General features: G+C 44.2%; 1 protein-coding gene across 9 annotated transcripts in view; it reads right to left on the bottom strand.

Annotated features, from left to right (window-relative positions):
- pspc1 (paraspeckle component 1) overlaps positions 1–21,437 on the bottom strand; it is a 145,798-nt gene that overhangs the window by 86,616 nt on the left and 37,745 nt on the right. For all 9 annotated transcript variants that reach the window (XR_005463141.1, XR_005463142.1, XM_038817988.1 and 6 more), the window contains one exon: positions 11,211–11,316. Coding sequence is in view for 7 of the 9 variants with exons in the window: in XM_038817988.1 (XP_038673916.1) it covers positions 11,211–11,316 (106 nt within the window). In the remaining 2 variants the exon portion in view is untranslated. The remainder of the gene's footprint in view (positions 1–11,210; positions 11,317–21,437) is intronic.

The raw sequence follows: 21,437 nt of genomic DNA, 5'->3' as shown, positions 1-21,437 counted from the left end.
CCTCTTCCCCCTTCAATCTGGAAGCATACAACTTCTTTAGCCACCACGGTTCCTTAAATTAGGGCCAAATCTGTACTTCCTTTGTTCTGTTGTGAGGACGTGGCACAGAATTACATCAGGTAACAGGGCAGTTGGAACTGGGAAGCCAAAGAGCACACAAACTGGAATAGATTTGATGTCATGGAATCCAAAACTTATTAGAAGGCCCACCAATCCTTTAAAGTCCAGTCGCTTGGGTTGACAGTTGAGTAGCTCATGTTGGCAGCCTTGTTGGTAGTCCTGTCCTGACCGGTCAGCACACAAAACTAGCAATTAAACTGAGTGCGCAAACAGTGGAGACACCCAGAACCAAAAGCTCTTGAACCAAGGCTGGTATCCAAATTTTCTGCTTTAGGTTTTATCTTGCTACTTTTTGCAAGACAATAGGCAAGGCTAATCCCACAAACTTTCAGAGCTATGCCGAAATCGTGGGCCACCCAGGCATTGGTCAACTCAAATATTTGACCCTTGATCAAGAGCATTATGACCGGCCATAATCCAATTGTATACTACAATTTATTAAATAATTTTATGGGTACTAAAACACAGATTACCTGTTACTTGAACCAAATCAATTGCTAATCATTGTGTTAACTATCAATTATGTTCATTTACAACATGTAAACAAACAAATACAAATTTAATGACTATCTTCCATGCAACTGTATCAAATTTCCAGTTTAACACCAAATACATATCCATGGATCAGTTTGCATTTCCAATGCTTTATGCAATGACAGGACTCAGGTTTACAACTGCAATCTCAACAATTTCTCACAGGCAAACTGTAAAAGCACAACATTTTCTGAAGATCTACCAAAATAGACTTGACAGTTTCACTTTCTGGATTGCAATTGCAGCATTATGTTAATTTGGTAAAACATATACAATGTATAAATATATTGCAATTTGATTCAGTGCTCGGAAGCACAATTGTTTCATGACTAGGATTTAAGCATTGGTGTGAACCAGTCATGGAATTCCTTCTTTAACATAAGAAAAGATCAACTAAAATATTATTAGTCAGCCGATTCCCACGAAGGAGTCCTTGAATAAATTTCCGAAAGCTATGTAACCAAAGGGAGCTACTCAAAATCATAACTACTTATTCCTTCTTCTTTCCTACCTCTCTATCACACTGTTTCATAGCCATGGTTATCAGTTTCAAAATACTGAGCTAAGGAATTTAATTTTTGTAGCCACTGCAAAACAATCAGATTTATTTGCAGATGTTTTAAATATTTATGACTTAACACGTGTAAATGTTTCTCATTCCACCAAGTTATAGCACAAACAGCACCAATCTTCCCCGCTGTTACCAGACTCCTAAACGACCCTCTTATGGACGGATCTGATTAACACTGCACCCCTGTATGCTTCACCTGATAGAACATAGAACAGTACAGCACAGAACAGGCCCTTCGGCCCTCGATGTTGTGCCGAGCAATGATCACCCTACTCAAACCCACATATCCACCCTATACCCGTAACCCAACAATCCCCCCCTAACCTTACAGGACACTACGGGCAATTTAGCATGGCCAATCCACCTAACCCGCACATCTTTGGACTGTGGGAGGAAACCGGAGCACCCGGAGGAAACCCACGCACACACGGGGAGGACGTGCAGACTCCGCACAGACAGTGACCCAGCCGGGAATCGAACCTGGGACCCTGGAGCTGTGAAGCATTTATGCTAACCACCATGCTACCGTGATGCTGGTGTTTATGTAGTTACATAGTGTACCTTATGTTGCCCTATTATGTATTTTCTTTTCATGTACTTAACGATCTGTTGAGCTGCTCACGGAAAAATACTTTTCACTGTACCTCGGTACACGTGACAATAAACAAAATCCAATCAACTTTCTATTTTCTGAAGATGTACACAATTCGGCAGTGTTTTTAAAAAACATATCTATTCTAGAGATGTGAGCATCGCTAGCAAGGTGATATTTATTGGCCATTTTAAACTCACTGAGGTGCTGAGTCACCTTGAACCATTGCGGTCCATATGGTGCAGGTACATCCAGAGTGCTGTTAGGAAGGGAATTCCAGGATTTTGACACAGCAGCTCTGAAGGAAATGATATAGTTTCAAGTTAGAATGGTTGTAGCAGGTGTTGTTAGCAAGTGGCTGCTGCCCTTATCTTTCTAGGTGGTTTACATTTGGGAGGTGCTATCAAAGGTGTCTTGGCAAGGTCACTTTACAGCAAATTGGTTGAGTACTTTGCCAGCAAAAATAATTCAACTTGAACACAGGTGCACATAAACCGCAAAAGCTCCAGTTTGGAAACAGTTTTACTCTTTTCTGAAATTATAGCATTATGGATAGAGGTGGAAGTAGTGAGTATATCAACCAAAAAGTTATTTTGACACAAGTCCAAATAGAAATAATTAAAGCTCACAATTGCTTTCACTTGTTTCCACTTAATGATCAATAATCAAAAGATAAGTCAAAGATGCCTTTAGTTGGCTTTTCATTATTTCAGAGCTCAGGTTTTCAGGTCATTGTTTGAGTTTCTTAGACAAAGTTCCTTCAAGCACTTTGTTGGAAAGGGTCTTAGTGAATCAGAGGTCTGTGCATCCATTATGAGGGCAGGCCGGCTGGGATTCACTGCACAGGCACAAGTTGCTTGAACTAAGTTCCAATCGCCCGCGTGCATCTGGGAATATAGGACTTTCCACAATGGATTTCCAACATGGAATTACTCCACAGCTGCAGGTGGTGAGGGATTGGGTGACCGTCAGACAGGGTAGGATAGGAGCATTTGCTGTTTTCAATTTGGAATACAGGAAACATTGACTCCTTGAAGGAATGCAGTAAGAATCAAACCTCTGGCAACATGGGAGATTTTACTGAATGGAGGAGAACTGAGAGTGGAAATGCAGTAGTCATATGTGATTTGATAACTGTAGGCAGGGACAGGCATTTCTGTGATCACAAGAGAGATTTCTGAATGGTGTTTTGCCGTGGTAAAGGATGTCATCGAGTAGGAACAGGACATCCCGCAAGAAGGGGAATAGCTCACAATGGAACTAATGACATAGGTAGAAAAAGGTCAATGGAAAAAAAAACAAAAAACAATCAGGCCTCAAACTGTCATCTCGAGTAGTCCCAGTCCCCGTATACAGTAACATGAAAATAATGCAGTTGAAAAGGTATAATGGAGCATGCATGAAGGAGGGAGGATTTCAGATTCCTGGACATTGGGATGTTCTTGGGGAATGGACTCCTGCACATGATGGATGGATTGCACCTGAACAAAGACAACACAAATGTTTTTGCTGAAAAGAACATAGTAATTAGGAGAAGGAGATAATTCAGCCCTTCGAGCCTGCTTCAGTATTCAATCAGATCATGGCTGATCTCCTCCTGGTCTCAAATCCATCTTCCTACTTGTTCCTCATATACTTTAACCTGTTTTCAAATCAGAAATATACCGTTCTCCTGTTTAATTTAATTACTCAGATTCCACCGCACTATGGCGATGGCTAAAACATCTGCCCCCGCTCCCCTCTGAATTCCAACAAGCCAAATATGGCTGCCAGGGAACTGGCCTCTAAATCCACAAGCAAGATCGCTGACCTGGTGCCTCCGAAGAACGACCTCCAGAATTTCTCCAACTTCGGACAGAACATATGTACCTGATTGGCCCCTCCCCTCCCACACCACTCACAAATATCCCCCACCCCCCTCAAATAACCGGTTCATCTTCAACTTTGTCAGGTGCGCTCTGTGCACAACCTTTAGCTACATCAACCCCAGCCTCAGCATGAGGTTGAGGCATTCACCCTCTGCAACACCTCAGGCCACAACACCCCTCCCCCTCCAGTGCTATCCCCAGCTCTGCCTCCTACTTGGTTTTAACTCCCTTCAGAGACGCCACATCCTCCTCCGAGATCCTTCCAGAGATGACCTCCCCACTCCAACCCCAACAACACCTCCTCCAGCAACGAGGAGTGCAGTGCTACTGAAAAGTCGTAAAAACTTTTTCGTGAAATTCAACACATGCATAGACCTGAAAAGGTCCCTTAACGGGATCCCAAACTTCTACCAAATTTGCAAATTGTCCTTAGAGTCAGAGGTTTCCAGCATGGAAACAGGTCCTTCGGCTCAACTTGGCCATGCAAGCTAGTCCCAATTGCCCGTATTTGGCCCATATCCCTTGATACCCACCATACCCATATAACTGTCTAAATAGTTTTTAAAAGACAAAATTGTACCTGCCTCTACTACTGCTCATTCCAGACATTCACCACCCTCTGTGGGAAACAATTGCCCCTCTGGATCATTTTCTATCTCTCCCCTCTCACCTTAAACCTACACCATCTAGTTTTAGACTCCCCTACCTTTGGGAAAAGATGTTGACTATTTACCTATCTATTCCCCATATTATTTAATAGACTTCTTTAAGATCACCCCGAAGCCTCCTGCGCTCAAGGGAAAAAAAATCCCGGTCTATCCAGCCTCAAACCATCAAGTCCTGGTAGCATCCTAGTAAATCTTTTCTGCACACTTTCTAGTTTAATAATATCCTTTCTGTAACCGGGTGACCACAGGGTCTAAAAATAAGTCGTTCATTTCCATCACCCCTCACTCCTCCCATCCCCCAAACCTTGCATCCATCCTCCCTGGTTCAAACCCATGGTTCCCTCGAATCAGCATCAACTTTGACGCTGCCCCCGCCCTAAAGTGCTGTTGAAATTGCCTCAATATTTTCAGCGTGGCCACCACCACCTGGTTCCGCGCGTACTTCCTTGGGGCAAATTGGAGCAGTGCCATTGCCAGTGGGGCCTGCAATCCCAACTGTTCTCTGTGACAAGGATCGAGGATCCCAAAGATTGTGTTACCTACCTGATGCATGGGTTCGGGATATCTCATCTGGGCTACAGAGGAACTTGAGGTGGGAGGGTAAAGATCCAGTTGTCGTGGTCCAACGACATAGGTAGAATAAGGACAGAGGTCCTGCTCAGGGAGCGCAAACAGCTAGGAGTTAAATTAAAAAGCAGAATCGAAGAAGGTAATAATCTCTGGATTACTACGTGAGTGACAAGCTAATTGGCACAGGGTAAATGCGGGGCTCAAAGATTGGCGTGGAAGAAATGGGTTTGAGTTCATGGGACATTGGCACCAGTACTGAGGAAGAAGGGACCTGTTCTGATGGGACGGTCTTCATCTGTTGTAGGGGAAATGAGGAAACCCAAATTAAAGGAAGAGGTAAGAGTACAGGTTAAGCAATGTGGCCACAGGTTAAGCGATGTGGCGGATGGTTACCAGAAAATAAAGGTGAGGTGAGGGACTGAACGGATGACTGTCTCTATGCACCAAGGAATTATAGAAGAGTAGGGAAATTTAATAGTGGAAAAAATTTACAAGCTTTATATCTAAATGCACAAAGCATTTGGAACAAACGTATTGAGGTAACAGTGCAAATAGAAACGAAAGGGTATGATTTGGTGGTGATTACCGAAACATGGTTACAGGGAGACTATGCCTGGCAATTGCATATTAAAGGTATCCATTTTTTTTGAAAAAATAGAAGGAAAGGAAAAGGAGGTGGTGTAGCTTAGCTGGTGAGGAAAGGGATCAGCGCTGTGATGAGAAATGACATAAGTACTGGAGATCAAGACGTGGAACCAGTCTGGGTAGAAATAAGAAATTTGGGCAGCACAGTAGCACAAGTGGATAGCACTATGGCTTCACAGCGCCAGGGTCCCAGGTTCGATTCCGGTTTGGGTCACTGCCTGTGCGGAGTCTGCACGTTCTCCCTGTGTCTGCGTGGGTTTCCTCCGGGTGCTTCAGTTTCCTCCCACAGTCCAAAGACGTGCAGGTTAGGTTGACTGGCCATGATAAATTGCCCTTAAAAGGTTAGGAGAGGGTTATTGGGTTACAGGGACAGGATGGAAGTGAGGGCTTAAGTGGGTTGGTGCAGACTCGATGGACCGAATGGCTTCCTTCTGCATTGTATGTACTATGTACAAAGGGAAAAAGTCATTGGGAGGCGTAATCTAAAGGTCCCCAACAGTAGTTCTGCAGTAGGGCACAGGATAAATCAGGAAATATTGGCGGCTTGCAAGAAAGGTACAGCAATGATCATGGGTGATTTTAATATGCACATAGATTGGAAGAATCAAATTGACACGGATAGCTTGGAGACAAGAGTTCATTGAACACATTAGAGATTGTTTCTTGAAACAGCATATTGGGGAATCAACCAGTCTCTGGATTTGGTACTGTGTAATGAAGAGGGATTAATTAATGACCTCATAGTTAAGGATCCTCCAGGGAGTAGTGACCATAGTATGGTAGAAATACAAAATTCAGTTGGGGGGCAAGAAAGTTGAGTCCCACACTTCCATTCTGGAATTAAACAAAGGAAATGACATTGGCATGAGGACAGATTTGGCCCGTGTAGAGTGGACAGGAAGGCTAAAAGGTAGGACAGCCGATGGGCAGTGGCAGTTGTTTAAGGAGATAATCAACTCCTCATGAGGAAGAAAGATGGTAAAAAAAAAAACGTCCATGGCTAAAAAAGGAGGTAACGGACTACAAAAAGACAAAAACTAATGTACATCATGTTGCAAAAGCCAGTGACAGGCTGGAAGATTGGGAAACTTTCAAACATAAATAAAGGGATACTAAAACAGTAATAAAAAGAACAAGGTAAATTCCGAAAGAAAACCAACGCAAAATATCAAAAAGGATAGCAAAAGCTTCTATAATTACATAAAAGGGAAGAGAGTCGCTCGCTATGGTGAATAATAATCATCATAATAATAACAACCTTTTGTCACAAGTAGGCTTCAATCAAGTTACTGTGAAAAGTCCCCAGTCACCACATTCCGGCGCCTGTTCGAGGAGGCCGGTACAGGAATTGAACCCGCGCTGCTGGCATTGTTCTGCATTGCAAGCCAGATATTTAGCCCACTGTGCTAAACCAGCCCCCCTGTTGGTCCCTTGGAAGATGAAACTGGAGAGTTAGTCATGGGGAACACAGGAAAGGCAAAGACGCTAAATCAATATTTTGCCTCAGTCTTCACGGTGGAAAACTAGCATGAGGTACATCAGATAATAAAGAAAGTTACTGAAATGTTAGCATTTATAACTAAAGGAATAGAGTATAATAAACATCTTTTGGTGTCACAAGTAGGCTTACATTAACACTGCAATGAAGTTACTGTGAAAATCCCCTGGTCACCACACTACGCCGCCTGTTCAGATCTTACGCATAACTTCCACCCACTTCCAAATTTCCTCTACCAACCGCTGCCGCTTCTCTCTTGCCTCTCTGTCTACCTGAGCCTTAAATGAGAAGGCTACGCCCCTCACTACTACTTCCCCATTCCTATTAAACACTACATAGTCCTCAAATCACCTTTCCCATTTTGGCACAAAAGATTGGGTCTGCCAACAACCCCATGTCCAACCTCCACGCAGACCTGTGTCAGCTCCTTTTCCAGAACCACATCGACCCAATGGTCCAGGATAACAAATCGTTGAATATCCTGCCTTTCTCACCCCGGCCAGCAGCGTCTTCCCCATTGCAAAAGCGTTAATCCAAGAATACACATCGTGTACTGGCGAAAAGAACTAATACTCTCCCTCCCCCTCTCCCTCTCCCTCCCTCCCCCCGGCGTGAATGCGGTTTGGACCGATGCACCTTTGATGCAGCCCTAATCTTAGTCACCATCAGCCAACCAACCCTCCCACCTCACCATCCTCCACCCCCCCCCCCCCCTCCCACTTCCCCAGAAACCCCCCAGCCACTCTCAGAACCACCTTCCCAATATCATCCCCATACCTCCACCATTCAAGGAAGGTACCAAACTTAAGGAAAAAGCATGTAACCCTGCACAAAAATAAGTGGCAGGTCAGAACTTAAAAGAACTGCATAAAATGATTAAAAGATTCACCAGAATAAATTAGATCATGAGAGGAAGCTGGTACGAAATGTGAAAATGGATAGCAAGAGTTTCTATGGCTATTTATAAAAGAAAACAGTAAATAAAGAACGTTGGTCCTTTCGGGAGTGACAATGTAGACTTAATAGTAGATAGTAAGGAAATGGCAGATGAAATTAACAAATATTTAATGGAGCGGAGGGCTGTCAAGTCCCAGATGGACTTCATCTCAGGGTCTTAAAAGAAATGGCTCCTGAGGCAGTAGATGTGTCAATGTTAATTTTCCAATGTGCTAAATCCTGGAAAGCATCAAGTGTGACCCTCCATTCATGAAAAGAGGGAGGCAGACAACAGGAAACTATAGGCCAGTTAGTTTGAAATCTGTTGTGGAGAAGGTGTGAGAATAGATTAAAAAGAGATTAGAGCTGGGTACTTGTAAACAAGGTAATCAGGAAGAGTCAGCAAGGTTTTGTGAAAAGGGAAATCGTGTTTAACCAATTTACTAAAGTTCTTTAATGCACTGTGCTTAGATTTCCAGAAGGAATTTGATAAGGTGCCACATCAAATGTTACTGCGTAAAATAAAAGCTCATGGTGCAGGCGAGAACACGGAGAAGATTGGCTGGCTGGCGAGTGCAAGCATAAATGGATCTTTTTCTGATTGGCAAGATTTCATAGAATTTACAGTGCAGAAGGAGGCCATTCGGCCCATCGAGTCCACACCGGCTCTTGGAAAGAGCACCCTACCCAAGGTCAACACCTCCACCCTATTCCCATAACCCAGCAACCCCACCCAACACTAAGGGCAATTTTGGACACTAAGGGCAATTTATCATGGCCAATCCACCTAACCTGCACACCTTTGGACTGTGGGAGGAAACTGGAGCACCCGGAGGAAACCCACGCACACACAGGGAGGATGTGCAGACTCCGCATAAACAGTGACCCAAGTCGAAATCGAACCTGGGACCCTGGAGCTGTGAAGCATTTGTGCTATCCACAATGCTACCGTGCTGCCCAATTGTGATGATTGTGATGAGTGTAGTTCTGCAGCAGTCTGTGCTAAAATCTCAACTTTGTTACAATTTGTATCAATGACTTAGATGGGGAGGGGAGTGGGGAGTGAACAAATAGCCATGTTTACAGATGACCCAAAGATAGGTAGGAACGCAAGTTATGAAGATAACACAAGGAAATTGTCGAGGCATATAGGTAGTTTGACTGAGTGGGCAAAAATCTGGCAGGAGTATAATGTGGGAAAGTTTGAAGGTGTTCACTTTGGGGCTGAATTTTAAAAATTTATTACTTAAAGGGAGAACAATTACAGAATTCTGAGGTGCAAAGAAATTGAGATGCTGTAATGCATGAATCGCAAAATATTAACATGCAGGCAAACACGTAATTAAGGAGGCTATCCTTTATTGGGAGAGGAATTGAACATAAAAGTAAGGATATTATGTTTCAGTTATCCAGGACATTGGTGAGACCATATCTCAAATACAGTATTGATCTACTGGTTCAGAGAAGGTTTACTAGATTGATGCCAGGAATGAGCAGGTTGCATTACGAGGGAAGGCTGGGTTTGTTTACATTGGAGTTTAGAAAAGAGAAGAGTGACTTGACAAAAGTATACAAAATCCTGAAAAGTCTTGACAAGGTAGATTTAAAAGGATGTTTCCTCTTCTGGGTGAATCCACAACAAGGGAGCAGGGTTTTAAAATTAGGAAATGTCCTTTTGGACAGAGATCAGGAGAATGTTTTTCTCTAAAGTGGGTTGTGCAAGTCTGGAACTCTCTGCTTCAGGAGAGAGAAGATAGTGGAGGTGAGAGTGGGGGTCATTGAATATTTTAAAGATGGAAATTGAGATTCTTGTTAGGCATGTGAATCATAGATTAATCATGTTTGATGAGTATGTGGAATTGAAAACACAACACATTGGCCATGATCTTGCAGTGAATGATGCGGAGATGCGGGCGTTGGACTGGGGCGGGCACAGTAAGAAGTCTTACAACACCAGGTTAAAGTCCAACAGGTTTGTTTTGAATCACTAACTTTCGGAGCACAGCTCCTTCATCAGAATGAAGGAGCTGCGCTTCGAAAGCTAGTGATACGAAACAAACCTGTTAGACTTGCATTGAATGGCAGAGGAGACTCGAGGGGCATAATGAACTACTTCCAGTCCTTTACTAACATACAAGATAGAAGAAGAAGGAGGAATCTTTGAATTCTCACCGACACAGTGGTGATAGATGAATTAAAAAAAATTCCCCGTTCTCTATATTTAGGCATTATTGTACATCACCGAAAAATCCAATATTAGCTTTTAAAATTAATTTCTAGGTCTTTCATCATCACGAGACTCATTGCTGGTAGCTTAGCACTGTCCATGATATTATTTACTCTATTTACAGAAATGCACTGAATATACTGGAGGTTTTTAAAAAAAAGATTACCAACAGAGGAATCTCCAAAGTTGGAGTAATATGTCCAGAACAAATAACAACATTAAACTGAAAGAAAATATGAGATTTCAATGGTAACAAGAGTATGCATAAGTCAATTGTTTATGCAAGCTAGTCTACAATGCAAAAAAGTGCATTAATTTCACTGTTGCGACATCAGTGGTATAAAATAAAACACTAATGCACATTTGCATCCTAAGAATGAGAGTGTAAAAAAGCAATTCATAACATCACATCTAGTCTAAAAGCATGGGAGACTGTTCACTGCTGTCCAAATAAAATCAAAAAAGTGGCATTTTTAAAAAAATGATTTAAACGGTAGTAGTAAAATTCAGTGTTGAGGTGATACTGGTAAAGCATTGGAGCTATATGTTGTACAACTTAAGCACTTCATTCAATGTGTAACCTTTAAAAAATGATTACAGAATTCATCAGTGCATTTGCTCAAGATTAAATCTTCATCTGTCACAATGAAAACACTCAATTCAAATGCTGGATTGAAGCCGAAATAAGTGCTACTTTAAAAAATAATGGATAAACATTCAATTATATTTAACAAGAATAAATAGTTTAAAATTAAGCAAATGGTCAGGATTAGATTCCTTTGCAGAATATTATGGCAACAAAACAGCAATAAAATTATAAGCCCTAAAAACTGCAGATCACCAGCATTTACCTTTACTATAGAAGGGACAATCTTGAAAGGAAAAAGGCTTCCACCCTTTATATAATAAATTTTAAAATTCTGGACTTGTCTAAAGTAAGTACTTTCCTGCCACACACCCAAGTCTGGTTTTCGTACTTACACTGTCCATGTAGTTGGGCTTATACCCTTCTTGCTGCCTTCTCAATTCATCCTGCTCTCTCTGGCGCATCATTTCCTCCTCTCGTCGGCGACGTTCTTCTTCATGCCTGCCAAAATGTAACATGATCTTACGTTAAAATAACATAATAAGCAACTTAAAGGATGTCCAACTCAACTAACAGTATATTGAAACTAGCATTCAGTTTCTCTATATCTCATTTCTTTGTTTTATATATATATTATGATTCTTATCTAATTAGGACAACAAAGGCGTGTCTAGTTCAGTCAATCCTGCAAATCTCTCCTTATTAACATCTGACAAATTGTATCAAAGTTGGGTGCATTATCTCACAGGATTGTTAAACTGTATTCAGCCAACATCCCAGACTCCTCTATTACCATCCGTGGTTAGTCCTGACCCACCAGCAGGACAAATCCACAAGAGGTGCCAGCACAGTAGTACAGTCAGCAGGAAGTGGTCTTGAGGTGTCAACATCGATTATGGACCCCATGATGTTTCATGGCATCAGGTTAAACACAGACAAAGAAACCTGATTACCACCTACCATGCCCTCTCAACTGATGATTCAGTCCTTCTCCATCTTGAGCATCATTTAGAAGTGTACTGAGGGTAGCAGGGGCACAGAATATATTACAGATGGGACATCAGCTCCAATACTGACCAGGGTCTTAAGGACTTAGCTACAAGATAGGGCAGGCGGCGAGATAACCAAAAAAATACTTAAGCCTCAATTTTGTTGGCCAGCATTTTGTGATGTTTTCTCAATCACTTTCTTAAAATCGTCAACCATCTGCAGAGTATCTGTCCATGACAGAACTGGTAGAGGCGACCACGATACACTCCTTGTGGAGACAAAAATCAGACTTTTCCAGGGAGGCAAATGTTTATGGTATTGTGTGGCACAATTACCATGTTAAATAACATATACTCAGAACAAACAGATCAAAATGGACATCCATGAAACACTGAGTACTAGCAGCAACAGAACTGTATTCTCCAATAATGGTAACCTTATGGTCTAGCATATCCCTCAGTCTACCATTACGATCAATTCAGGGACTTCCATGGGGATTGCAGAACAAGATGTGAGGAGCAGCACCAGTAAAGCTTCGGGCTACATTCAGGTTAAAAAGTGGATGCAAGAAGCTACAGACTGAACTACACAATTCTGCAACAAACAAACTAGATCAAAAAAAGTCTGTAATTTTTCCACATCCAGCCATGACTGGCTGTGGACAATCAAACAACTAGCAGGCCCTGTGGTGGGGCCACAGACATACAAATTTTTTAGGACTTCAGACCCCAGCATGGGTGCAAATGTTCGAAGCATTTAGCCATAAGTGCTCAGTGGATGATCCAGCTCGGTCTCCTCCTTGGTCCACATCATCATAAATGCCAGTCTTCAACTAATTGATTCACTCCATGTGATACCCATAAACCACTGACAGCACCAGATATAGAAACAGAAAAATGGGTGCAGTAGTCGTCCATTCAGCTCTGCGAGCCTGCCCCACCATTCATTATGATCATTGCTGATCATCCAACTTGCGCGGATCAGCTGGTGGAGGTATGCGCAGACATCTTCAACCTCTCTTTACAACAATCTGAGGTCCCTATCTGCTTCAAGAAAATGACTATCATCCCTCTACCAAAAAAAAAGCCAAGCAGCGTGCCTTAATGACTATCGTCCAGTGGCTCTGACATCCATCATCATGAAGTGCTTCAAAAGGTTAGTCATGGCACAAATCAACTCCAGCCTCCCGGATTGCCTTCATCCACTACAGTTCGCCTACCGCTGCAACAGGTCCACAGCAGATGCCATCTCCATGGCCTGCACTCTGCCCTGGGACACCTGGATAACAAAGACACCTATGTCAGACTCCTATTTATCGACTACAACTCAGCCTTCAACACCATCATTCCTACCATACTCATCTCCAAACTCCGTGGCCTCGGCTCCTACCTCTGCGACTGAATCCTGAACTTTCTACCCCACAGGCCACAATCAGTAAGGATAGGCAATACCACCTCCTCCACGATCATCCTCAACACCAGTGCCCCACAAGGCTGTGTCCTTAGCCCCCTACTATACTCCTTATACATCTATGACTGTGGCCAAATTCCCCTCCAACTCGACTTTCAAATTTGCTGATGACACCACCCTCGTGGGTCAGATTTCAAACAATGACGAGGCAGAGTACAGGAATGAGATAGAGAATCTGGTGCGACGACAATAATCTCTCCCTCAATGTCAACAAAACGAAGGAGATTGTCATCGACTTCAGGAGGCGTAGTGGAGAACATGCCCCTGTCTACATCAATGGGAACCAAGTAGAAAGGACAAGAGCTTCAAGTTTTTAGGTGTACAGATCACCAACAACCTGTCCTTCCCCCCGCCCCCCGGCCAGCCATGGCAGCACGGTAGCATTATAGTTAAGAAAGCCCATCAATGACTCTACTTTCTCAGAAGAGTAAGGAAATTTGGCACGTCAGCTGCGACTCTCACCAACTTCTACAGATGCACCATAGAAAGCACTCTTTCTGGTTGTATCAAAGCTTGGTAAGGAGCCTACTCTGCCCAAGACAGCAGGAAAGTACAAAAGGTTGTGAATGTAGCCCAGTCCATCACGCAAACCAGCCTCCCATCCATTGACTCTGTCTGCAATTCCCACTGCCTCGGGAAGGCAGCCAGCATAATTAAGGACCCCAAGAACCCTGGACATACTCTCGTCCACCTTCTTCCATCAGGAAAAAAATACCAAAGTTTGATGTCACGTACCAACCAACTCAAGAACAGTTTCTGCCCTGCTGCCATCAGACTTTTGAATGATCCTACCACGTATTAAGTTGATCTTTTCTCTACACCTTGCTATACCTGCAACATTATATTCTAACGCCTTCTTGACAATAAAAGAATGTTTTGGCCTCAACTGCTCTCTCTGTCAGCAAATCCCACAGGTTCGCTCTGGGAGAAGAAATTTCTCATCTCTGACCCAAATGGTTTAGCCCGTATCCTTACACTATGACCCCTGGTTTTGGAGTCCCACACCATTGTGGATGTTTTCCTACATCTACCTGTCTAGTCTTGTTAAAAGTTTTTTAGGTTTCTGTAAAATACCCCCTCATTCTTCGAAACCCCAGTGAATATCATCCAATCGACTCAACCCAGCAAAGCCATACTGAGCACAAAGGAAGATGGTTGTGGTTGTTGGAGGTCAGTCATCTCAGTCCCGGGACTGAGGAATTTCTCATGGTGGTATCCTATATCCAACCATCTTCAGTTGCTTCATCAATGACCTTCTTCAATTTAAGGTCAGATGTGGGGATGTTTGCTGATGATTGTACAATGTTCAGCACCATTCATGAATCCTCAGGCACTGAAGCAGTCCACTTGCAAATTCAACAAGACCGAGGCAAAATTCAGGTATGCGCGGACAAGTAGAAAGTAACATTTTCGCCACCCAAGTGCCAGGCAATGACCATCTCCAATAAGAGAGAATCAAATCATCACACCATGACATTCAATGGTATTACCGGGGGTTACCAGTGACCACAAACTGAACTGGTCTACCCAAGTAAACACCGTGGCTACACAAGCAGGTCAGAGGCTAAGAATCCTGCAGCGAATAACTCGCCTCCAGACTCCCCAAAGCCTGTTCAGCACCTACAAAGCACAAGACAGGCGTATGATGGAATACTCCCCACTTGCTTGAATGAGTGCAGTCCCAACAACATTCAAGGAACTCGACACCATCCAGGTCAATGTAACCCACTTGATTGGCACCCATTCCTAAACTTTCACTCCATCCACCACCAACGCACAGCAGCAGCAGTGTGTACCATCAACAAGATGCATTGCAGGAACTTACCTCGGCTCCTTCGGTGGCACCTTCTAAACCCACATGCACTACCACCCAGAAGGAAAAGGGCAGCAGATACATGGGAACACCACCACTTGGAAATTCCCCTCCAAATCACTCACCATCCTGACCTGGAAATATATCACCGTTACTTCACAGTCGCTGGGTCAAAATTCTAGAACTACCCCCCCCCCCCACCTCACAACTCATCCTCCCATCCAGCTTATTTGTGTTTATCACATTTAATTCCCTCATCTAAATTATGAATATATATGGTGAATAGCTAGGGCCCTAGCAAGGATCTCTGCAGTACTCCGCTAGATCCAGCAGAGCGGAGCTACTGATTAGTTGTTCCGGGGAGATTTGCATACGTGCAGTGCGGTCAGCCTAATTTGGAGGTGTACTTGCGATAGAGACCCGAGGAGTTCGAGTGCAAGCAAGCATCCAGCAGAGGGCAGCAGAGCGGAGCTACTGATCGGTTGTTCAGGGAGATTTGCATACGTGCAGTGCGGTCAGCCTAATTTGGAGGTGTACCTGCGATAGAGACCCGAGGAGTTCGAGTGCAAGCAAGCATCCAGCAGAGGGCAGGAGAGCGGAGCTACTGATCGGTTGTTCCGGGGAGATTTGCATACGTGCAGTGCGGTCAGCCTAATTTGGAGATGTACCTACGATAGATACCCAAGGAGTTCGAGTGCAAGCAAGCATCCAGCAGAGTGGAGCTACTGATCGGTTGTTCCGGGGAGATTTGCATACGTGCAGTGCGGTCAGCCTAATTTGAAGGTGGTTTGTGATGGGGCTGTTGTCAAGTGACAATTTGAAGTTGGAGTTCTGGGCAGATGGAGTTCAATCCAGGCAAATGCGAGGTGATGCATTTTGGAAGATCAAATTCAAGAGCGGACTATATCGTCAATGGAAGGGTCTTGGGGAAAATTGATGTGCAGAGAGATCTGGGAGTTCAGGTCCATTGTACCCTGAAGGTGGCAACGCAGGTTGATAGAGTGGTCAAGAAGGCATACAGCATGCTTGCCTTTATCGGACGGGGTATTGAGTACAAGAGTTGGCAGGTCATGTTACAGTTGCATAGGACTTTGGTTCGGCCACATTTGGAATACTGCGTGCAGTTCTGGTCGCCACATTACCAGAAGGATGTGGATGCCTTGGAGATGGTGCAGAGGAGGTTCACTAGGATGTTGCCTGGTATGGAGGGTGCTAGCTATGAAGAAAGGTTGAGTAGATTAGGATTGTTTTCGTTGGAAAGACGGAGGTTGAGGGGGGACCTGATTGAGGTCTACAAAATTATGAGAGGTATGGACAGGGTGGACAGCAACAAGCTTTTCCCAAGAGTGGGGGTGTCAGTTACAAGGGGGTCATGATTTCAAGGTGAGAGGGGGAAAGTTTAAGGGAGATGTGCGTGGAAAGTTTTTTACGCAGAGGGTGGTGGGTGCCTGTAACGCTTTACCAGCGGAGGTGGTAGAGGCGGGCACGATAGCATCATTTAAGAAGCATCTAGACAGGTATATGAATGGGCGGGAACAGAGGGAAGTAGACCTTGGAAAATAGGAGACAGGTTTAGATAAAGGATCTGGATCGGCGCAGGCTGGGAGGGCCGAAGGGCCTGTTCCTGTGCTGTAATTTTCTTTGTTCTTTGTTCTCTTTGTTGGTCACTGCCTACCATTCGGAAAAATACCAGTTTATTCCTCCTCTTATTTCCTGTCTGTCTACCAGTTTTTAAAATCCATTTCAATACACTACCCTTAAACCCACTTGCTTTAATTTTACATGCTGATCACTTTTGTGAGACTTTGTCGAAAGCATTCTGAAAGTCCAAATAAATCATATCCACTGGTTCCTGCTCATCAACTCTTACTAGTTACATCCTTGAAAAATTCCTATGGATGTGTCAAGCATGACTTGCCTTTTGTGAATCTAAGCTTACTCGGTCTAATCCTGCCATTGTTTTCCAAATGCTCTGCTATTAAACTTTTTGTAACGGACTCTAGCATTTTCCCACTACTGACATCGTGCTCACGGTTTTCTAACTCTTCAACCTGTAGGAATTGTTCCAGAGTCTATAGAATCTAAGGTGATCACCAATGCACCCACTATTTCTAGGGCCACTTTCTTAAGTACTCTAGGATGTAATTATCAGGCCCTGGGGATTTATCAGCCTTCAATCCCATCAATTTCCCCAACATAAATTTTCCTACTTATTTCCTTCAGTTCCTTCCTCTCACTAAACTCGGTGTTCCCCAACATTTCTGGTCGGTTATTTGAGTCCTCCTTTATGAAGACAGAACCAAGGTATATTTGGTTGGTCACCATTTCTTCATTCCCCATTATAAATTCCCCTGTTTCTGACTGTAAGGGACCTATATGCAGGCAGGCATGGAGAGAACGTGCAGACTCCACAGAGACTGTGACCCAGCAGGGAATCGAACCTGGGACCATGGCACTGTGAACCACGTGTGCTACTGTGCTACCCCAGCTGCTAATTTTAATCCCATCTTCATTGGTAGAATTGTGGATAGGTGGATCGAACTCACAATCGCTTCACAGCTCCAGGGTCCCAGGTTCGATTCCAGCTTGAGTCACTGTCTGTGCGGAGTCTGCACATCCTCCCCGTGTGTGCGTGGGTTTCCTCCCACAGTCCAAAGATGGTGGATTGGCCATGATAAATTGCCCTTAGTGTCCAAAATTGCCCTTTGTTTTGGGTGGGGTTACTGGGTTATGGGGATAGGGTATGGTTGTTGACCTTGGGCAGGGTGCTCTTTCCAAGAGCTGGTGCAGACTCAATGGGCTGAATGGCCTCCTTCTGCACTGTAAATTCTATGAATCTATGAATTCTATGAATATAAAGCAACAACATTCCAGTTGTAGCGCACAAGGCTTGTGCTCCAGAATTAACCATACCTCTCGCTGAACTCTTTCAGTACAGCTGCAACACTGGCATCTACCTAAAAAAAGTGAAAAATTGTCCAGGTACGCAGCATCCATAAGAGGACAAATCTAATTCCACTAATTACTGCCCATCAACCTAGTCTCGGTCATCACCAAAATGATTGAAGATGTCACAGATAGTGCTATCCAGTAGAATGTGTCCACCTTCACCTGCGCAGTGCTCATTTTGGACTATTTTGCCTGCACAGCGATGCTCAGTTTGGATTACTTCTCCTGCACAGCGATGCTTAGTTTGGATTCTGCCAGAGCCACTCCGTTCCAGGTCTCGTTCCAACCTTGGACAAGACATGGACAAAGAGCTGGATTCCAGAGCCGAGGTTAGAATGACTGCTCTAGATATCAAAGAAATATTCAACCCAGTATGACATAACAAGCTGTAGAAAAGGGGAAATCATTGAAAATCAGGACGAAAGCCCCAGTGACTGGAGTCACATCGAACACAAAGCAAGCTGATTGTAATGGTTCACAAGTTAAACATCCCAGGGAGCTCTGCGGGGCAGTGTCCTAGGTCCAACAAGTTTCAGGTGTTCTATTAATGCCTTTCCTGACAACAGAAGATCAGAAGTGAGATGGTCACTGATGATTGCAGTGCTGTTCTATTTGAAACTCCTCAGATGATGCAGTTGTCCATAATACTATGCAGAACTGCCTGGACTTCAATGTCCATCATCAAGAGTGGCTCACTACACCACAGACCGAGCTGGCCAGGTCCTAAAGGACCTGGTGAGGCGAGTGACTGTCCTTGACATCAAGGCAACATTTGACCAAGTATGACATCAAGGAGCCCTAGCTAAACTGGGTGGCACGGTAGCACAGTGGTTAGCACTGTTGCGTTGTTGTGCCAGATTCCCAGGTTTGATTCCTGTTTGGGTCACTGTCTGTGCAGAGTCTGCACCTTTTCCCCGTGTCGATGTGGGTTTCCTCCGGCTGCTCCGGTTTCCTCCCTCAAGTCCCGAAAAACGTGCTTGTTAGGTGAATTGGACATTCTGAATTCTCCCTCAGGGTACCCGAACAGGCGCCGGAGTGGACTGGGAAAATCAGGTTGGTAGTGGATCCCTGGAAAGGGATTTGTGAAATGTCTCAGAGAAAATATGTAAGAAAATATGCTGGAGAAGTAATTATAGGAAACAAAGAAATGGCAGAGGAACTGAATAGTTACATTACATCAGTCTTCACGGTAGAAGACACCAGTGGGATGCCAGAGCTCCAGGAGAATCAGGGGGCAGAGGTGACTGCAATGGCCATCACTAAGGAGAAGGTTCTGGGAAAACTAAAAGGTCTGAAGGTGGATAAATCACCTGGACCAGATGGACTACACCCCAGGGATCTAAAAAGAGATGGCCGAGGAGATTGTGGAGGTATTGGTGGTGATCTTTCAGGAATCACTGGAGACGGAGCGGCATGTGGCGCCGTGGTTAGCATTGGGACTGCAGCACTGAGGACCCGGGTTCGAATCCCGCCCCCCCAGGTCACTGTCCGTGTGGAGTTTACACATTATTAAAGATGAAATCGCAGAGTTCTTGGATGTGTATGATAACATAGAACTGAGTCAACACCGCTTTGTCAAGGGGAGGTTATGTCTGACAAATCTGTTAAGAGTTCTTTGAGGAAGTAACAAGGAAGTTAGACAAAGGAGAACCAGTGCCGCATAGGAGACTGTTAAATATGTTAAGATCCCATGGTGTTAAGGGTAAGATCCTGGCATGGGTAGAGGAATGCCTGATTGGCAGAAGGCAGAGAGTGGGGATAAAGGGGTCTTTTTCAGGATGGCAGCCGGTGACAAATGTTGTGCCTCAGGGGTCTGTGCTGGGACCACAACTTTTCACAATATACATTAATGATCTGGAAGAAGGAACTGAAGGCACTGTTGCTAAGTTTGCAGATGATACAAAGATCTGTGGAGGGACAGGTAGTACTGAGGAAACAGGCAGGCTGCAGAAGGACTTTGACAGGCCAGGAGAGTGGGCAAAGAAGTGGCACATGGAATACAATGTGGAAAAGTGTGAGGTTATGCACATTGGAAGGAAAAATGGAGGCATAGACTATTTTCTAAATGGAGAGATACTTAGGAAATCAGAAGCACAAAGGGATTTGGGAGTCCTTGTTCATGATTCTCTTAAGGCAATCGTGCAGGTTCAGTCGGCAGTTCGGAAGGCAAATGCAATTTTAACATTCATGTCACGCGGACTAGAATACAAGATCAGGGATGTACTTCTGAGGTAAAAGGCTCTGGTCAGACCCCATTTGGAGTATTGTGAGCAGTTTTGGGCCCCGTATCTAAGAAAGGATGTGTTGGCCTTGGAAAGGGTTTAGAGGAGGTTCACAAGAATGATCCCTGGAATGAAGAGCTTGTCGCAGGAGGAACAGTTGAGACGCTGGGTCTGTACTCATTGAAATTTAGAAGAATGAGGTGGAGGGGGGGGGGGGGGGATATTTTATTAACACTTACAGGATTCTGTGAGGCCTGGGCAGAGTGAATGTGGAGGGGATGTTTCTGCTTGTGGGAAAAGGGAAAAACCAATATCAGAGGACACAATCTCAGACTAAAGGGACAATTCTTTAAAACAGAGAGGAAGAGGGCTTTCTTCAGCCAGAGGGTGGTGAATCTGTGGAACTCTTTGCCGCAGAACGCTATGGAGGCCAAATCACTTAAGTGTCTTTAAGACAGAGATAGATGGGTTCTTGATTAATAAGAGGACCAGGAATTATGGGGCGAAGGCTGGAGAATGGGGATGCAAAAGTATCAGCCATGATTGAATGGAGGAGCAGATTCGATGGGTCGAGTGGCCTAATTCTGCTCCTCTGTCTCATGGGATTTTCACAATAACTTAATTGCAGTGTTAACATCAGCCTACTTGCGACACTAATAAAAATTATTAAAAGAATCAATGGGAATCGGGGGGCGAAACTCATCCACTGGTTGGAGTCATACCAGACATAAAGGAAGATGGTTGTGGTGGTTGGAGGTCAATCATCTCAACTCCAGGACATCACTGCAGAAGTTCCTCAGGGTAGTGTCCTAGGCCCAACCATCTTCAGCTGCTTCATCAATGACCTCAGTTCCATCATCAGGTCAGAAATGGGGATGTTTGCAGATGACTGCACAATGTTCAGCACCTTTCGCGACTCCTCAGATAATGAAGCAGTCCATGTCCAAATGTAGCAAAACCTGGTCAATATCCAGTGGCAAGTTAAACTCCCACCACACAAGTGCCAGGCAATGACCATCTCCTATAAGAGAGGATCTAACCACCATCCCATGACATTCAATGGCATTGCCATCACTGATTCCCCCACAATTAACATCCTGGGGGTTACCATTGATCAGAAACTGAACTGAACCAGCTGCATTAATACTGTGGCTGCCAGGGCAAGTCAAAGGCTTGAA

This window comes from Scyliorhinus canicula, chromosome 14 (assembly GCF_902713615.1).
Source record: "Scyliorhinus canicula chromosome 14, sScyCan1.1, whole genome shotgun sequence".
Classification (NCBI taxonomy): domain Eukaryota; kingdom Metazoa; phylum Chordata; class Chondrichthyes; order Carcharhiniformes; family Scyliorhinidae; genus Scyliorhinus; species Scyliorhinus canicula.
This window is presented reverse-complemented; position numbering and strand designations above follow the sequence as displayed.